This window comes from Salmo trutta, chromosome 14 (genome assembly GCF_901001165.1).
Source record: "Salmo trutta chromosome 14, fSalTru1.1, whole genome shotgun sequence".
NCBI lineage: Eukaryota > Metazoa > Chordata > Actinopteri > Salmoniformes > Salmonidae > Salmo > Salmo trutta.
This window is the reverse complement of record NC_042970.1, coordinates 50,514,402-50,534,241: the sequence shown is the minus strand read 5'-3', so window position 1 is coordinate 50,534,241 and position 19,840 is coordinate 50,514,402. Positions and strand designations below refer to the sequence as shown.

The window sequence follows — 19,840 nt, the reverse complement described above, 5'->3', positions numbered from 1 at the left end:
CATAGGCCGAGCCTAATTTGTCCAATGCAAATGCTTTCAATGAACGCCACAGTAAGTAAGAAAATGTTTGGGTATACATTTTTTTCCCCCGGGGCCAGCCAAAGTTTGGAAGCTGAAGTCTACACCCCTCCGTCCGTTATTGGTCAACTAAGTCTTTGTCATTCAACGAGATTACTCGTTTTCATTTTTTTAATTGAGAATACTGCACCAAACATCTTAGATGTAAAATTGCACGACTAAGATCTCCTCGGCAAAAATGTAAAAATTTATGGCAGAGTTCTTGAGTTAGCTTATTTTTGCGTATACTGGCTACGGCGTCTCAATGGACAAACAGTACTATTGCCTCTTTTCCCGTTTTTCAAGCGAAGGTCTTTAAATGGTGTATGCAAGCACACTCGTTTGGTTTGCCTGGCCGATTTCAGCTGGCCGCCAGCTGAAATGAGGCGTGCTGATGCCTTTACTCCGCCCTGCTACACTGTAGTTAGGTGTGTAGTTGTTTTGTGTCTGTGTACACATCCTGGTTTCTCTCTCCCTTCTTGTGATGCCATACATACGTGTGTCCCTGGAGGGATAGTGTGTGTGTGTGTGTGTGTGTGTGTGTGTGTGTGTGTAGCATAGCTTAACTGTCTGGAGAGTGAAATAAAAGAGAGAGGCAGTCAGTGAGGGACAGGCAGGGAAGAGCGGAAGCAGGATAGGGAGGGAGAAAGTATTCTCTCTGCTGTTCATTTTGTGTCCCCCTCACAGACTCCTCTCCAAAATGGCCTCTTCTAGTGAAGTGAAAAGACTTTGAGGCCATTGGTAATTTGAGCCTGGAATTCAAGGCTAGGGGGAGCGAACAAGGGAAAGAGGGAGAGGTAAAGAGGCCTTTTCTTTCCCCTTTTGGAATTTACCTCTCGGTTCACCGTCTGGTTGTTTTGGAACAAGGCCCAATCGTGGACTCCCTTTGAGGCCTCGCAGGGAACAGGCTATTTCTGTCCAAAAAAATAGTATAGCTCTCTCGTTTTTAATAAGCGCTTCTCTTTATGGCACGGTGGCTGTAGATTTTATTTTACCAGGTAAGAACCATTTGAGGTTAGAAACATGTTGTACGAAGATGACCTGGCAAGAAGGCTAAACAGGGAAATAATGGTGTGTACTTTTTACAGAAATACAAATACACACAAAAGACTGTCGCAAATTACAACCCTGGCCCAGCGTCGTCCGGGTTAGGGGAGGGTTTGTCCGGGGGAGCTTTACTTGGCTCATTGTGCTCTAGCGACTCCTTCTGGCTGGTCAAGCGCCTGTAGGCTGACTTAGGTTATCGGTTGGTGTTTCCTCCAACAAATTGGTGTGGCTGGCTTCCAGGTTAACCGGGCGGGTGTTAAGAAGCGCGGTTTGGCGGTTCATGTTTCAGAGGACGCATGACTCTACCTTCGCCTCTCCCGAGCCCGTTGGGGAATTGCAGCAACGAGACAAGATTGTAATTAGATTGCAATTGGTAATTCCCCAATTTCGTGATAACCAATATATAAAATATATACAGTACAGATCAAAAGTTTGGACACCTACTCATTCAAGTGTTTTTATTTTTTTTCTCACTTTTATACATTGTAGAATAATAGTGAAGACATCAAAACTATTAAATAACACATGGAACCATGTAGTAACCAAAAAAGGCTTAAACAAATCAAAATATATTTTATATTTGAGTTTCTTCAAAGTAGCCACCCATTGCCTTGATGACAGCTTTGCACACTCTTGGCATTCTCTCAACCAGCTAAACCTGGAATGCTTTTTTTCTTGGAGTTCCCACATATGCTGAGGACCTGTTGGCTGCTTTTCCTTCACTCTGTGGTCCAACTTATCCCAAACCATCTCAACTGGGTTGAGGTCAGGTGATTGTGGAGACCAGGCCATCTGATGCAGCACTCCATCACTCTCCTTCTTGGTCAAATAGCCCTTACACAGCCTGGAGGTGTGTTTTGGGTCATTGTCCTGTTGAAAAACAAATGATAGTCCCACTAAGAGCAAACAGATGGGATATCGCTACTGTGTTAGCCATGCTGGTTAAGTGTGCCTTGAATTCTAAATAAATCAGACTGTGTCACCAGAAAAGCACACCCACACCATCACACCTCCTCCGTGCTTCACGGTGGGAACCACACATGCGGAGTTCATGTGTTCACCTACTCTGTGTTATACAAAGACACGGCAGTTGGAACCAAAAATCTCTAATTTGCACTCATCAGACCAAAGGACAGATTTCCACTAGTCTAATGTCCATTGCTCGTGTTTCTTGGCCCAAGCAAGTCTCTTCTTATTGGTGTCCTTTACTAGTGGTTTCTTTGCAGCAATTTCACCATTTTGAAGGCCTGAGTCACAAGATCTCCTCTGAATAGTTGATGTTGAGATGTGTCTGTTACTTGAACTCGGTGTAGCATTTATTTGGGCTGCAATTTCTGAGGCTGGTATAATGAACATATCCTCTGCAGCAGAGGTTACTCTGGGTCTTCCTTTCCTGTGGCGGTCCTCATGAGAGCCAGTTTCATAGCGCTTGATGGTTTTTGTGACCTCACTTGAAGAAATGTTCAATTTCTTTCTAATTTTCTGTATTGACTGACCTTCATGTCTTAAAGTAATGATGGACTGTCGTTTCTCTTTGCATATTTGAGCTGTTCTAGCCATATAGACTTGGTCTTTTACCAAATAGGGTTATCTTCTGTATACCACCCCTACCTTGTCACAACACAAATGAGTTTCACAAACGCATTAAGGAAAGAAATTCCACAAAGTAACTATTTTAACAAGGCACACCTGTTGAAATTTTATTCCAGGTGACTACCTCATGAAGCTTGTTGAGAGAATGCCAAGAGTGTGCAAAGCTGTCATCAAGGCAAAGGGTGGCTACTTTGAAGAATCTCAAATATAAAATATTTTTTGATTTAACACTTTCTGGGTTACTACATATTTCATAGTTTTGATGTCTTCACTATTATTCTTCAATGATGAAAATAGTAAAAATAGACTCATTCAAAGACTTGAATGAGTAGGTGTGTCAACTTTTGACTGGTACTGTATATACGGCTGGACTTTTCTGACTATATAGTCTACTTGTTATAGATGAGCATTTTATCTAAAAGAAAAGTTACTAAATGGTCCCTCAGATTTAAAGGGCAATTCAACTCGGAAGTGTAAAATTGGCCTGTTGATCTGTACCTTAAACGCTTTGTATATTATTCCTTCATATCAAACCTAACACGAGGCTTGAATCTCTTTTTAACAGAGCAACTATATATATATATATATATATATATTTATTTATTTATTTATTTCTAGGACCAAACCATTCCACAGTCGTCTATGGATTGCGATCAGCAAGTTCCTCTCTAATCAAGAGACAGTTATCGATGTCCAGCTAGAAAGAAACTTTGGGCAGCAGAGTTAGCCGCCCTTGACGTTAGTGGAGGCAGCTAGGCCATTAGCTAACCCATTGTTGTGGCTAGATGCTGGTAACTAGGCACTGGGAACGCATGCAAGCTAGCTTTAAACATAGCTAAGGGACCAGTTCAGAAATGCCATGCATCTCAGTACTTTTACTAGGATACCCATTACTGGACCCACCACTACAGTTGAACAGTGACTTGCGCTTAATACAAGGGTGGATCAAGGTCTGTGTAGTGCAGAAGAATGATTGGAAGCCTTAAAAGCCACACCTTTGTGACTGTGTGTGTACAAGTGCACGTTTTGAATGCGTTCATGTCTGTGTGAGAGTCAGTCAGTGCGTGTGGGTGGCCTTAAGGTGACCTTGCTCTAAGCCAAATCCTCTCTGCTGCTGCTGCTGGGTTCACACGCTCCCAGGGCTGCTGCTTCTTTCTGCAGCCACAGTCTGCTCTGCTTCCTGGCTGTCCTGCAAGGTGGCTGGGCAGATGAGATGATGAGGAGGGGGGGAGGAGTGTGGGTCAGTGTTCCAGCGTCTGCGTAGTCGTTGCGTGTGGATCACATGACAGGCTGCCCAGCCTAATTCTGGATGACTCACCCCCTAGTAATGTCTGTCTGGGCAAACACTGCCCCCGCTGGTTGTCCTTGGTACTGTTCCTGGTGAGGGGAGAGTGAGGCCCAGATAGAGCTCCTGCTGTAGGGGCGGGGTGGTGGTGGTGACTGAGGAATCTGGCGGTTGTTTTTCTCCACATTGGAAAGCACTACTGGCCTTGGGCAGTGGAAGCCTTTGTATGGGAGGGAATGCCTGCGTCCAGAATAGTACCCTATTCCTTATTTAAGTGCACTACATTTTACTTTTACATATTGGCCCTCTTATCCAGAGCGTACAGTCAGACAGTAACCCGTAGGGCTCCGGTCAAAAATAGTGCACTCTATTTGGGACACGGGAAGTCCGTCCCTGACGGTCATTGCCATTGCAAGGCCGATCTAGGTGGAGCAGGGCCGCCAACCTGGCCTGCACACAACCCCATGTCATAGATGGCAGCATGACTCAGCATAGTGTTTGTGTAATGCGAGGTATTATAGGTGGCTCTGTGACGTTTCCTCTTGTGTAGTACATGCACTAGTTACATGTGGATGTGTAACTGTTTGTCTGCGTTTTGGGGGGGGGGGGGGCAACAAATGCCATAGAAAGGTACTTGTAATGGACACTTCCCGATTTGAGTATGGAACACTCTTTTGCTACGAAGCTGTTGAAATATCTGACATTAGTTGACATTGCTATTGCCAGAACAATCTGAGATTTGTTCTGGCATTTCTCACATACAAACTTCATTGGGAAGAAAGATGTTTGATATGCTTTTTACTTTTGTACCTACACATTCCGCCTGCAAGACCCTGTGAAGAGCAATTCCAGTGTGATGTAGGTGACATTTGCACACAAAATGAGAAGCAAAATGTTTCAAAGAATTGACTTATCAGGCATTAATGAGAATGTGTAGATTTGCAGAACCCTATAGGGGAAGTGTATACACAATTACTTCAAAGTGGTATTACTTAGAATTGTGTAACGGAACAGCAAAGCTTTCGTTATGGATGTGACGGAAATTTTTGCGAGAAGGGATCCAACGGCAAATGTCCGAATCTCAAAGGGTAAAATATGAATAGCCTCTTTGAAAGTAAGGCTTGGCGACACTATGAAACCACAATGAAAATGCCGCAATTGTCATATACTTTAGAGAGGAAAATTTTACCGTTATGGATATGACTTTCTTTATGGTTGTGACTCTGTGTAAAAGGAGTGTTTTTGTATATTTCATTATTTCTTCACCAAACTTAATCATAATACTTGTATAATCTGAAAATGCAGTGCACCTCAAAGAACCAAGAAATCTCCAGTGTCTTGAATAGTTATTGCATAGGCTATCAAAGGGCACTCGTGGGTCCCGTCTTAACAACCAAAAATGCACAAATGTGCTAAAAAAAATGATTTTACAATTCTTTTATTTGAAAATCTCTGTCATTGCGAATTAGTGCTGCATACCTCGATTATTCTAGAAATATTTTAACTTTCATAATACTAAAGGAGAATGTTGTTATGGATGTGACATTCTGCGTTACGGATGTGACAGGGTCCCAAAAGACAAGACAGCAAATGATGACACTGCACTCCGTCTTCAAATTTACAACGTTTTAGTCATTTCATTCTAGATCATTAATGACAGATGTTTTATCTTAAAATATTATTAGCAGTCCACCTGAGTAACAGAGTAAACATACTCAATTCAGTGGTTAAAAAAATAATAAAAAATGTATTAGCTCATGCTTTGTATTAATCTCACACCCTATAATCTGCCAGCACAGGCTCTATAAAATGGTATCTCCTCCCCTTGTTTTCCTCAAAAGGACACAGGGAATGGACAACTTGACCTGCAGCCACCCAAGCCTTGTCGTCCTTGGCTGGCGAGATGTACACAAATCCAGTGTGGTCGTTTCTTCTCAAGAACTGCATTTCAACAGCATCAGGCAGTCTTTATCTGTTACCAGTCCCACAAACTGCTTGTATATACACTGAGTATACCAAACATTATGAACACCTTCCTAATTAAGCTGCAACCCCCGCTTTTGCTCTCAGAACAGCCTGAATTCATCGGTGCTTGGACTCTACAAGGTTTCGAAAGCGTTCCACAGGGATGCTGGCCCATGTTGACTCCAATGCTGCCCACAGTTGTCAAGTTGGCTGGATGCCCTTTGGGTAGTGGATCATTCTTTATACACACAGGAAACTGTTGAGCATGAAAAGCCCAGCAGCGTTGCCGTTCTTGACACAAACCGGTGCGCCTGGCACCTACTACCATACCCTGTTCAAAGGCACTTACATTTTTTGGTCTTGCCCGTTCACCCTCTGAATGCCACATGCATAATCCATGTCTCAATTTTCTCAAGTCTAAAAAAAATATATATTTTTTAACCCGTCTCCTCCCCTTCATCTACACTGATTTAAAAAAAAAAAAAAAAATTTTTTTAGGTGGATTTAACAAGTGACATCAATAAGGGATCATGGCTTTGACTTGGATTCACCTGGTCAGTGTAAGTCATGTAAAGAGCAGGTGTTCTTAATGTCTTGTAGACTCAGTGTATACCTCTAACCCCCCTAGACTCAGGGATTGATTCACCCGTTTCATTCCCTTGTTTATTTGAGCTAGCTGGACTCATTCCTCCCTTACCTTTACTATATCTTGACAAGTCATTATGTTGTCTTTCCTATGAAGGGTTAAACTTCTTTCATTTGTTATGTGAAATGGTTAAAATATAAGTTTCATTGAATTATAACATACCAATGGCACGGGTTTGCACTTTCGTAGACCTTTTCTTGTCAGATTGTAAATCACCTCAGGCTTGCCAGCTGCAGTTCACAAGCTGGACTTTTAAGACCTTAATTATAAAAACCCTAATTTTTCCTTTATATAATAATAATTTCTTTCATTATCATTAGTAGGCTTCCTATAGCAGCCTTGTATAACCACCATCGAGCTGTAGGCCTAAGAGCGCATCCTGTTTAGTCTTAAAACCGTAACTTACTTAGGCCTATTTCAATATTTTTTTTTATATAGGCTACTGTATCAATCATTTATTTGTTCAGGTCTTTCATAGCATACGAGTCATTCATGATTGAAATGCAATCAAGCATTTTGCTTTTAAAATAACAAAGCAAACATTGAATAATTATCGTTAACAATAAATAGGCCTGAACCATTCCATTTCGGAAATTGCGTTCAGAAATCAATGCGACTGTTTTTAGTCTTTGCTGTAATAAAGGCTTTACAAAAAAACGTAAAGACTTTTTGGTATGCCAATAATTTATTTAGAGTCCACCTGTGGTAAATTGATTGGACATGATTTGAAAAGGCACACCTGTCTATATAAGGTCCCACAGCTGACAGTGCATGTCAGCAAAAACCAAGCCATGAGGTCGACGGAATTGTCCGTAGAGCTTCGAGACAAGTTTGTCGAGGCACAGATCTAGGGAAGGGTACCAAAAAACTTCTGCAGCTTTGAAGGTTCCCAAGAACACAGTGGCCTCCATTCTTAAATGGAAGGAGTTTGGAACCACCAAGAGTTCCTAGAGCTGGCCGCCCGGCCAAACTGAGCAATCGGGGGAGAAGGACCTTAGTCAGGGAGGTTACCAAGAACCCGATGGTCACTCTGACAGAGCTGCAGAGTTCCTCTGTGGAGATGGGAGAACCTTTCAGAAGGACAACCATCTCTGCAGCACTCCACCTATTAGGCCTTTATGGTAGAGTGGCCAGACGGAAGCCACTCCTCAGTAAAAGGCACATGACAGGCCGCTTGGAGTTTGCCAAAAGGCACCTAAGACTCAGACCATGAGAAACAAGATTCTCTGGTCTGATGAAACCAAGATTGAGCTATTTGGCCTGAATGCTAAGCTTCACGTCTGGAGGAAACATAGCACCATCCCTACGGTGAAGCATGGTGGTGGCAGCATGCTGTGGGGATGTTTTTCAGGGAATGGGAGACTAGTCAGGATTGAGGCAAAGATGAACGGAGAAAAGTACAGAGATCCTTGATGAAAACCTGCTCCAGAGTGCTCAGGATCTCAGACTGGGGCAAAAGTTCACCTTCCAACAGGACAACGACCCTAAGCACACAGCCAAGAAAACGCAGGAGGGGCTTCGGGACAAGTCTCAATGTCCTTGAGTGGCCTAGCCAGAAGCCAGACTTGAACCCTCTCGTACATCTCTGAAGAGACGCTCCCCATCCAACCTGACACAGCTTGTGAGGATCTGCAGAGAAGAATGGGAGAAACTCTCCAAATAGAGGTGTGCCAAGCTTGTAGCGTCATACCCAAGAAGACTCAGGGCTGTAATCGCTGCCATAGGTGCTTCAACAAAGTACTGAGTAAAGGGTCTGAATACTTTTTATTTTTAATTATGCATTTACTAAAAAAATTCTAACTTGTTTTTGCTTTGTCATTATGGGGTATTGTGTAGATTGAGGGGACAAAAACAACAACATAACTTTAGACCAATCGATTGGTTGAAAGAATGCTCTTGTTCGACGATCGTTTTTTTTTGGGGGGGGGCAACCCTAGTTGTTACATTGAGTAAAAACTCATGCTTCCTACCCTTTAATACTCTACACGTACATCACGTTTTAAGAGTGGGCTCTCTGGTACTTTTGAAAATATGACACGTTTTATACAAAGAAATTGATATGTAATTAACCAATCATTAGCCCTCATTTAAGATTGCAAAGGGAGTTACATTTGAATCCATTTTCCCATTCACTGTGTTGGTGATGCTAGGGATGTGACTGTTTTGGAATTTGAGCTTATGGTAATTGGCCAGGCCAATGTACAAAGTCACCGACATAATCGGCCAGGGGGGAGGTTAAAAAAGGGAAGGTCACAATTCTGTACACTTGTTTTGTACACTTGTTGGATATGCTTCTTAAAACGTATTTGAAAAAAGCCATTACACTTTGTTATTATCAAAATGCCAGGTTGGAGAGGATCTGTTGCATTTTTATATTAAGAGTCAAATGGCATTGGCATGTTCGTCAGAGAGGACACCGTAATGAGATAAGAATCAAATGCTCCTGTCATGATTTAAAGAGATGGAGTCCAGACAGGCTACTTTAGGAATTGTTCTGAGTAGACGTATAGAGAATCAGCGAACTCGCACCCATCAATCAAAGCTACGAGCATACGCCAGACACAAGCAAATATTTCTCCTTTCCTTAAAGCGTGTTAAAAAAAACCTAAGCTTTCCGAAAGTAGGCTATACGATAATGATTTAACAAGGAAAGTACGAGGGGTACAGCTATGCTATAATGTGAAGATGAAATTGACAATCATTAAAATGGAAACAAATACACTCAATATGCCCGTAACCTATTTATCAGCAACGCTGATTATCGAGGGGGAGTGTTGGAAAGATTTTTCAAATACTGTGAGGAAGTATTATCATTTTGAATGGATGTAAAATATATACATACATACATGCATGCATACATACTGCTCAAAAAAATAAAGGGAACACTTAAACAACACAATATAACTCCCAGTCAATCTCACTACTGTGAAATCAAACTGTCCACTTAGGAAGCAACACTGATTGACAATAAATGTCACATGCTGTTGTGCAAATGGAATAGACAACAGGTGGAAATTATAGGCAATTAGCAAGACACCCCAATAAAGGAGTGGTTCTGCAGGTGGTGACCACAGACCACTTCTCAGTTCCTATGCTTCCTGGCTGATGTTTTGGTCACTTTTGAATGCTGGCGATGCTTTCACTCATGAGGGTGGTATGAGGGCCCGACGTCCACAGGTGGGGGTTGTGCTTACAGCCCAACACCGTGCAGGGCGTTTGGCATTTGCCAGAGAACACCAAGATTGGCAAATTTGCCACTGGCGCCCTGTGCTCTTCACAGATGAAAGCAGTTTCACACTGAGCATGTGACAGACGTGACAGAGTCTGGAGACGCCGTGGAGAACGTTCTGCTGCCTGCAACATCCTCCAGCATGACCGGTTTGGCGGTGGGTCAGTCATGGTGTGGTGTGGCATTTCTTTGGGGGGCCGCACAGCCCTCCATGTGCTCGCCAGAGGTAGCCTGACTGCCATTAGGTACCGAGATGAGATCCTCAGACCCCTTGTGAGACCATATGCTGGTGCGGTTGGCCCTGGGTTCCTCCTAATGCAAGACAATGCTAGACCTCATGTGGCTGGAGTGTGTCAGCAGTTCCTGCAAGAGGAAGGCATTGATGCTATGGACTGGCCCGCCCGTTCCCCAGACCTGAATCCAATTGAGCACATCATGTCTCGCTCCATCCACCAACGCCACGTTGCACCACAGACTGTCCAGGAGTTGGCGGATGCTTTAGTCCAGGTCTGGGAGGAGATCCCTCAGGAGACCATCCGCCACCTCATCAGGAGCATGCCCAGGCGTTGTAGGGAGGTCATACAGGCACGTGGAGGCCACACACACTACTGAGCTTCATTTTGACTTGTTTTAAGGACATTACATCAAAGTTGGATCAGCCTGTAGTGTGGTTTTCCACTTTAATTTTGAGTGTGACTCCAAATCCAGACCTCCATGGTTTGATAAATTGGATTTCCATTGATTATTTTTGTGTGATTTTGTTGTCAGCACATTCAACTATGTAAAGAAAAAAGTATTTAATAAGATTATTTCTTTCATTCAGATCTAGGATGTTGTTTAAGTGTTCCCTTTATTTTTTTGAGCTGTGTGTGTGTATGTATATATATATATGTGTGTGTGTGTGTGTGTGTGTGTGTGTGTGTGTGTGTGTGTGTGTGTGTGTGTGTGCGTGTATTCTAAAAATACTTACTTGATATACTTTGAGGTGAATGAAAAAATGACTGAGAAGCCCAGCTTATGATTGGTGGACATGGTGAGTTAAGACGGACATCCCCCAAATGGGCACTTTCCTATATGACATTTGCGAGACGCAGGCAAGGTACTTCTATGCGTGCGCATGCGCTGTCAACATTAACAGGACCGAGAAACCAGACAGATTCTCACGTGGCGCACATAAACGATGGTTTGTAATGAACCCAAACTCGTTTCTCACAAGTATAGCAGGTTGTGAACTCTGCAAACAACGTTTCCACTCCGAGAATGAGAACAGTAAATGACTAATACACACGTTCACAAATTTCTGAAAGAAATTACAAACGGTAGGCTACCGCATGGGTATTCATAAAAGTGCTTTGTGGGCCTACACTGTATGTAGCCTAGGCTTCTATTCTTTGCGGGATAGGAGGGTGGGAATTTTGTCTAGGCTAGGGTGGCATATCGGCCAGGACCGGGCCTGATCAGTGTTGATTAGTCTATAAATTAAGAAATGATTCTGTATCAAATTATACCATCCCAGTTTGGAGAGGATTGGCGCATTGTCCATTTGACACAACATATTGATAAACATCCTTCCTCCCAATTAATTTTCTTTGTGAAAATTCAGAGCAGAATCTGAGAGAGCAAAAATATTCCCTGTCCACACTGGTGTGGAAACACCCTATAAACATTAGGCCTATTCTCCAACTTGTCTAGGATTTAGACCTAGCTGCCGACCCATGGTATTGAAACTCAATCAAGTTCATTGTTCACACACACACTTACAGAACATGGGGCTGCAGCAGTTTGCCCCCTGTTTTGCATTTGGCTTTTAGGTAAGACAGAGTATTGCTGCTGGGCCAGTAACTGAAAGGTCGCTTGTTCGAATACCGGAGACGACAAGGTGAGAAATCGGTCGACTTGCCCTTGAGCAAGGCACTTAAACCTAAACCTAATTTGCTCCAGGGGCGCCATATCCTGCAAAACATTGGCTGACCCTGCAAAACATTTCACTGCACCTATCTGGTGTATGTGACAACTTCTGTAGCCTTTCTTTTAAGCTTGTATCGATTTACAAGCCCCAACATTTAGAATGACCTCTAAAATTGTATGACTCACGATAGTTCATTGAGAATCCAAATTAAATGGTCCAATTGTGTACTAACAGCAGCGGGAGACCCCGTTTTATGCTTGTCCATATATTGGTGTTCTACCCATAGAAATATATAATCTAGAATATATAGATTATATTTATATTGTTCTACCTGTATTTTAGGCTATACCCAACTCAAGTTCATGGTCAGAAGTGTCTTTGTTGACTCTTCACTTGTGTGTGTGTGTGTGTGTGTGCGCTCGCTGGGGTGCGTGTTTGTCTCACTCCTGTCCTCTCGCTCTCTCCCCAGGTCTCCCCATGTCCGTGAGCCGTCGGCTGCGGCTCTGCGGCGCCCCACCCCTGGATTGGTCTGTCACTACAGTTCAGACCCCGTGATTTCCCCGCCCCCTCTCTCCTCCTCCCCCCTGTCCCATCCCACCCTCCCCCTCCCCCCTCCTTCTCCCTCCCCCTTCCCCCTCCTCCCTGCGCGCCGCTGTGCTGGACGTCATGAGCATAGTAATCGCGCTGGGAGTCACCACACCAGAAACGTCCTACTCAGATATGGCTGCTGGATCAGAGTGAGTACCACAGGGGGGGGGTTGAGGATAGGGATGCTAGGGTTTGTATGTGTGTGTCGTCTCTTTTCACAACCCAACAAGCCATGTGCAGTAGTTCAAAACGTTTCTAAACTAGCTATTGCTTTGTTTTCACTGTGGTCAGAATCAGAAAGTGTAGGTCACAGTGAATGCCTTCCAAGCTAAACCAGGAAGCTGGGGCCCACCACAGACAGAATTATGCTTGGGCGGTATCCTGATTGTCATACTTTCATACCGACCTTGTGCCATACCAGGATATTCGGTAATATCAGCACTGAACACGGGGTGCTATTTTCAAACCCCACTGAGACTTTTTAATCCAATACTAACAATTACATGTAATATCCCATAGAGAATGCTAACAAGTGCATTGTGAACATTTTATACAGTGTCTGAGCTAAATTATTTGCAGGACAAACATCCCAGCTCATAAAGTTATACAAGTAACTCAAGAATGCTACAAAGTTTGCTGCACGCACAAAACAAATATTAGACAGCAAGGCTCTTGATAAGGAGGAGGTTCTCTGCTGTTACCAAAATCAAGCTAACAAGTTAATAAATCAGCAAACCTAATGCACAACTGCTGAGCATTCAGCACATTTTTAGACCGTTAACTTAATAGTTAAAAGAAATCCAGCTTCCAACCATTTAGTTGTGAATGCCATACTGTAACTAGATCACCTGGCGCGTGCTCTCGTCGTTGTGTGCTTGTAAACAAATGCCACGTGACTAGGGAGTACCAGTAAACTTCATAATGAAAAAGTTTCAGGTGAAATGAAGAATGATCTTCTTTATCTGCTAACGTATTGTTCAAGTTGACAGCAGGTATTTAAGTAGCTACAAATATTCACATTTATTAAAAATAACTTTTAAATTGTTTTAATGGTATTGAATACCTATCCCGTGGTTATTTCCGTATGGCGTTCCCAAGCCTAGACAGAATACAGGAGTACTACCGGATGCCTTTCTATTAGTGATGCACCGATATGACATTTTTGGCCGATACTGATGTCCTATATTTTCCTTGCCAAAAAAAACAATACCGATATTTTGAATTTTAACGGCCTATTAACCATTCTATTACCGTTAAATAGGTAACACACACACACACACACACAGACACGGACCCAGCGGTCTAAGGCACTGCATCCCAGGGCAAGAGGCATCACTACAGTCCATGGTTCGAATCCAGGCTGTATCACATCCGGCAGTGATTGGAAGTCCCATAGGGCGGCACACGATTGGCCTGGGTTTGGCTGGGGTAGGTCATCATTGTAAATAAGAATTTGTTCTTAACTGACTTGCCTAGTTAAATAAAGGTTACACACACACACACCACACTGACCAAAAAGTTATTTTGTTGGCGTTTACGTATGTCCCCATTACCAGTAAAACGTAATCAAACCCTATTCCTTTAACTTGCTGTGCTGTTTCGTTGTTAATTTGTTCAGTTTCATTGTCAACCAGGATATCTCATACTATGGAACACCGTTTGGGTCTTTGTGTCAAATAACACTATTTGACGTGTCAAATAAGCTTGTTGACCAATCTGGACCTGAAAATGACTGCACGTCACATAATAATTTAACGCGTTCATTCATTTTTTTTACGTAGTTATTACACTATCACTCGTATTTCATGTGTTACGTTTCATCGATACGTATGCTATGATGCTGGTATAGTTGTCTCGCGCACCTACAGTGCTGGTCATAAAAAAAAATGCAAGCAATGTTCATCCCCAAAAACATAGCAAAACGACATCCGTTTCAGTAGCTAGCTAACTATATAGCTAGGTGTCGTCTAAAATGTGGTCAGACCCTTCTATGTGAAGCTAGCCCCAATAAGGATTAGCCACAATAGTGGACTTTGCTGGTAGCCTTCAAAATAAGTATGTCATTGACAGTGATGCAAATGAATACAAATAGTAGAATTATGCCATAATTGAATAGATCATGCTAAACGAGGTTGGAATATTAATATAAAATCAACAAAAGACAATTTGTTAATTTGTCTAATCTGAAATCGCACTGGATGTATTATACTTTAGAATTGCGTTTAGGGCATACTTATTTCACTGTACAGCCTTACCTATGGATTGTGGATCAATGACATGGAGTATCAGTCAACTCAGTGACACCCAGAGAACATTAACATTGTAGCTCTTATTGCGGGACTCTGAAACAACTGTGAATTGAGCCACGTGTTATCAACCTATGTGTATTGAACACTATTCCCGAAGAAAACCAATATTGCATGGATGTTTTGGAGTCTCTCTGAGGATGATGTTGGGGAAAAAATATCTTCGGTATTGAGTAGACTGAGAACCCATTTCATTGATCCCCAATCCTTAGGTACGGCTGTACAGTGCAATATGAATGTCAATACACACAATAGGCTGACTGGGGAGGTGAGTCCCGCGATAAGAGCTAAAATGCTAATATTTGCGTAAACTCTTCACAGTTGTTCTGTGGGTGTCACCGAGTAGACTGACCCCATTTCATTGCTTCACAATCCGATCCTTGTTTTAACATTATTTAGTCTAAATATGGCATGATTCCACCAATTGTAACCTTCTGCGGCACTTTCAAATAGGGAAAGTGCCGCAGGCAAACCGCAAAATTCCACTGTTGAGCCTAATCCTTATTGTGGCTAGCTTCACAGTCCGGTCGAGCCTCACTAGCCTGCTTATAACGTTAGCTTTGAGCAACACGGTTAAGTAGCTGGCTAGCTATTTATTTGAAGTTAAATTTCAATAGGTGAACAACGTTACCTACGTGATACTTACTCACAAGGATTCCTAAATCATTGCTAAAAATAATGAAAATGACTGCAGTTTCTACTGGTCATTGTTTTCAGGCTGGCTGTATTGGTGCTAGCTAGGTATCAAGCTAAAGCTAGCTACCCCAGAAGTTGCGGTCAAACAAATAATGCTTCATTACCAACGTGGTATTGTAAATGCGTCGTTCGTGGCCGGTGTTTGCTTGTTTGCAGACTTTTTTAGTACAGCTTTGACAGTGCTACTGATAGTAGTGGTGGCGCGTGGCTTGCACATGCAAATTCAGAACACACAACATTCTATAATAGAACTGATATTGGACGTGTCAAATTTAAAAGCTTGGTATCTTATGACACGCAAAGACACAAACGGCGTTCCATAGAATGTTTTGAAGCCAATAGCAGTGACGCTATTCCTGTGTAACTCCGTTAGGGCAACATGTTTACCGGTGCTCATCACCGGAACGGTTGATTTTCAAGGGCAATGAATGCCATTTATCTTGGCGTTAATGGATTTCGCCTTTTGAGTTGTCTTGCGGACTTTTTTTTTACTCTTTCAAATGACTGCTCGATTTGTTGATTGCTCGATCCACACAGCAGACATCGTGGTATAGATTAGGAATGCTGTGTTGCACGTGTAGCGCAAAATTTTACATGGAGTCATTACGTCTTGTAGGTATGCACGTCAGCTTTGACATCGGTTTTGCACACCGGCGTTTAAACGAGACATCGGGCCGATCCCGATGTTGGCATTTTCAGCTAATATCGTCCGATTCCGATATGTTCACCGAGATATCGTGCATCCCTACTTTCTATCTATGGGGCAGAAGGCAGCGTGAGGGACCATTAGGATCTGAACCCTCCTTCCCCTGTCAGGCCTTGCACTCAACCCAAATGACACCCTATTCCATACATACTGCACTACTTTTGCTAAAAATGAATAGGGTGCACATTGGGACGGAGTCTGTAACTGATCAGTGATGACCCCAAGGATGGATTTAGGGTGGCTGAGGCTAAATCAGACAAGTATTGGAACAAGGGCCAGCTGCTCTGCTGAGTGCTGTATGAGGAAATGGCTCCAGACTGCACAGGGAAAACAACCTGAACCCAGTGCTCCTACTACCCTGTAGGTGAGCCAGATGACTGAGCTTCTATGGAATGTAGCTGGATCAGGCTCTTTCCCCTCCCCCATACCCTCCCTTCTAAGAAACCCAACCTGACTCAGGGGAAGGCATGCAGGGTGGGGGATTTCACCTCACATGAAAACAATGAGAAACAGAAAAGCAGACATGGGCGACATTTAGAAAAATCACCAGCCGGGATGTAATATTTTCTTGTTTTGACATGTAGCCTTTTGACATTTGATATTGTTCGGCAGGGTTACGTGTACCAGGACTGTTAGTTGTTGGGTAAAAAGACAAGGTTCTCTTCTCCCCCCCCCCCCCAACAAGACCTCTGCTAAAGGGCAACGGGGGAGTTGCATAACACGCATCATGGCCGCTGACATTCCATTTCCTGAATTGTCATCGTTCACCCAGACTTCCCTTGGCTGTTGAGGATGTTTTGGGCTGTGGCGCCATCTAGTGTACAGAACAGGTCTAGGAGATATCACCAGAGTTGTTTACAAGTAAAGCAGGTTAATGCAGGAACCCCCCCAACATGGTAGTATTCATCAAGACAAACTATACCAAGACGTTTTGTGATAAGTGACAACGGGCATGTCTTATTGGCAAGTTTAGGTTGTCTTCTGTTGTTTTTCTGTTTTCAGTCTGTTGCGTTATGTATATGACCAAGCTTAGCTGCTTAGTAGTTGAAAAATCGCTTTCCCCGTAGTTTTGTTCACTCTTTCTCGATACGATATTTCATTCTAAATCTCCTAACTTTCCCTATATCTGGATCTCGTTCTATCTTTAACTCCTGCATTTCTCCAACTTTTGTTTTACACTCTTTTAAAGGTCAGACACACTGAGAAATTTGACTGCCGGTAGGTACTTAGTACCTCTGCCCAGAGTGTCGGCAGTTAACTTTTTGTTGTTCACAAAGAACAGTTTTGCCTCCGATTTGCTTCATTTAAGTACTCCAGGCCACAAGGTGGCAGTAGCTTGTTTGGCTTGTGCATGCTGGAGCTAATGTAAGCTAACTAGCAAGCTGCTCTGTTACTTATTTACTTGAAACGAAAGTCTATGGAAGTGAGACTGTCCTTGTGTTTCTTGGCTATTTACACTGAACAAAAATATAAACGCAACAATTTCAACGATTTTATTGAATTACAGTTCATATAAGGAAATCAGTCAATTGAAATAAACTCATTAGGCCCTAATCTATGGATTTCACATGGCTGGGCAGGGGCGCAGCCATGGGTGGACCTGGGAGGGCGTAGGCCCACCCACGGGGGAGCCAGGCCCAGCCAATCAGGAATGAGTTTTCCCCCACAAAAGGGCTTTATTACAGACATAAACACTCCTCAGTTTCATCAGCTCTCTGGGTGGCTGGTCTCAGATGATCCCGCAGGTAAAGAAGTTGGATGTGGAGGTCCTGAACTGGTGTGGTTGCACGTGGTCTGCGGTTGTGAGGCCAGTTGGACGTACTGCCAAATTCTGTAAAATTATGTTGGAGGTGGCTTATGGTAGAGAAATTAACATTCAATTCTCTGGCAACAGCTCTGGTGGACATTACTGCAATCAGCATGCCAATTGCACGTTCCCTCAACTTGAAACTGTGGCATTGTTTTCTGTGATAAAACTGCACATTTTAGTGTGGCCTTATTGTCCCCAGCACGCAGTGCACCTGTGCAATGATCATGCTGTTTAATCAGCTTGATATGCCACACCTGTCAGGTGGCTGGATTATCTTGGCAAAAGAGAAATACTCAGTAACAGGGATGTCAACAAATGTGTGCTCAACATTTGAGAGAAATACGCTTTTTGTGCGTATGGAACATTTCTGGAATCTTTTTATTTCAGCTCATGTAACATGGGACCTACACTTTACATGTTGTTTTATATTTGTATTCAGTATAGAGAACTAGTGTAGTTAGCAACATTATAATTAAATCACAATGGATTTGTTTTTTGAATGAAGCAGCTGCCTGTTTGTCGAGTTGATGGAGTAGCTAGCTGTGTTGTGCTAAATGGCGACACTAGCAAGCGAACTGACACTGGCAGTATGGGATAATGGAGAGTGAATTCAATTATTTATTGGTAAAGCATTTAGTTCATCTTTGTTCTTGCAAGAGAAGGAACAGCCTCAACTGCTAAGTACCTATCAGCAGTCCGATTTCTCGGTGTGTCTGTTTCCATTACTCTCTTACTGTCCATGTTTCTCCTGCTTACCGCTTTCGTTCTCTCTCCCTCTCTCAGCCCTGAGTCAGTGGAAGCAAGCCCTGCCGTGAATGAGAAAAACTACCCCAACCACAGCTGTGTGAGTGCACAGAGTCATGGGTATCGGGGACTACCATATACTGTGAGTACACCGCTCTTTTCTTCCTTTATCACAATGTGGCCAATTTTATAGGCCAGTCTCTCTCATATCTGACTATCAACATTCCGATCAAGTACCTTTTTGTAAGATGTTCCTTATGGACTTTTCGGCAGTATACTAAATGAATGTGTTGGCCCATGAGCGCGTAAGGCCAGTACTGTTGCAAGCGTAGTCTTACATCCGAGAGGAAGGAGAGTCCCGCATGACATGCTAAGTATCTAGAAAAACGTAGCAAAATAAAGTCGGCGCAAGGCTTCAATGCTATGAATCGCTAATGCTGATTAACACGTTTGCAGCGCCCTCGTGCGTTTTTAGCTAACATGCTGTATTGTCACGTACCATTTTGTTTGCCCTCATTTTCATTCGTCTTCCATTTTCCGTTTCCCCCTTCCTCTTTTTTTTTGTTGTTGTACCTGAACACCCATTGTTTGAAGATGCAACAGTCTTCCGTTGTGTGTTGTCAGGATCACAACTATGGCGCGCCCCCTCCCCCCACCCCACCCGCCTCACCGCTCTCCCAAACCATCATCCCTCGAATGGAGCTCAACGGCGTGGCACGCGGCCCTACCTCCCGCTACCATGACAACGGCCGCCAGGAGGAGAACTCTGCTGACAGCGACAGCTCGTCGGAGGAAGAAGGGGCCGTGGCCAGCTGGTGCCACTGCAGCCTGACTCAGGATGGCTTCCTCATTAAGTGCGAGAGCTGCAGGTGAGAGCCGGCGGTAGCCATTTTGAGAAAAGGTTCTGAATACATGGTACACTCTGTGGGGGTGGGTGTGTGTGTACAGTTGAAGTCGGAAGTTTGCATACACCTAGCCAAAGACATCTAAACTCAGTTTTTCACAATTCCTAGTAAGCATTTCCTGTCTTAGGTCAGTTAGGATCACCACTTTATTTTAAGAATGTGAAATGTCAGCATAATAGAGTGATTTATTTCAGCCTTTATTTTTTTCATCACATTCCCAGTGGGTAAGAAGTTTACATACATACTCAATTAGTATTTGGTAGCATTGCCTTTAAATTGTTTAACTTGGGTCAAATTTGTCGGGTATCCTTCCACAAGCTTCCCTCAATAAGTTGGGTGAATTCTGGCCCATTC

At 43.2% G+C, this 19,840-nt stretch overlaps 1 protein-coding gene across 6 annotated transcripts in view; it reads left to right on the top strand.

Annotated features, from left to right (window-relative positions):
- The first annotated feature begins 12,348 nt into the window (after window positions 1–12,348).
- Window positions 12,349–19,840, top strand: part of LOC115208336 (histone-lysine N-methyltransferase SETD5) — a 29,566-nt gene continuing 22,074 nt past the window's right edge. For 3 of the 6 annotated variants that reach the window (XM_029776293.1, XM_029776296.1, XM_029776291.1), the window contains exons 1-3: window positions 12,349–12,468; window positions 18,621–18,723; window positions 19,176–19,450. In XM_029776293.1, the coding sequence (XP_029632153.1) occupies window positions 12,398–12,468; window positions 18,621–18,723; window positions 19,176–19,450 (449 nt within the window). In that variant the 5' untranslated portion in view covers window positions 12,349–12,397. The remainder of the gene's footprint in view (window positions 12,469–18,620; window positions 18,724–19,175; window positions 19,451–19,840) is intronic. The other 3 variants (XM_029776297.1, XM_029776295.1, XM_029776294.1) reach the window with 2 other exon arrangements.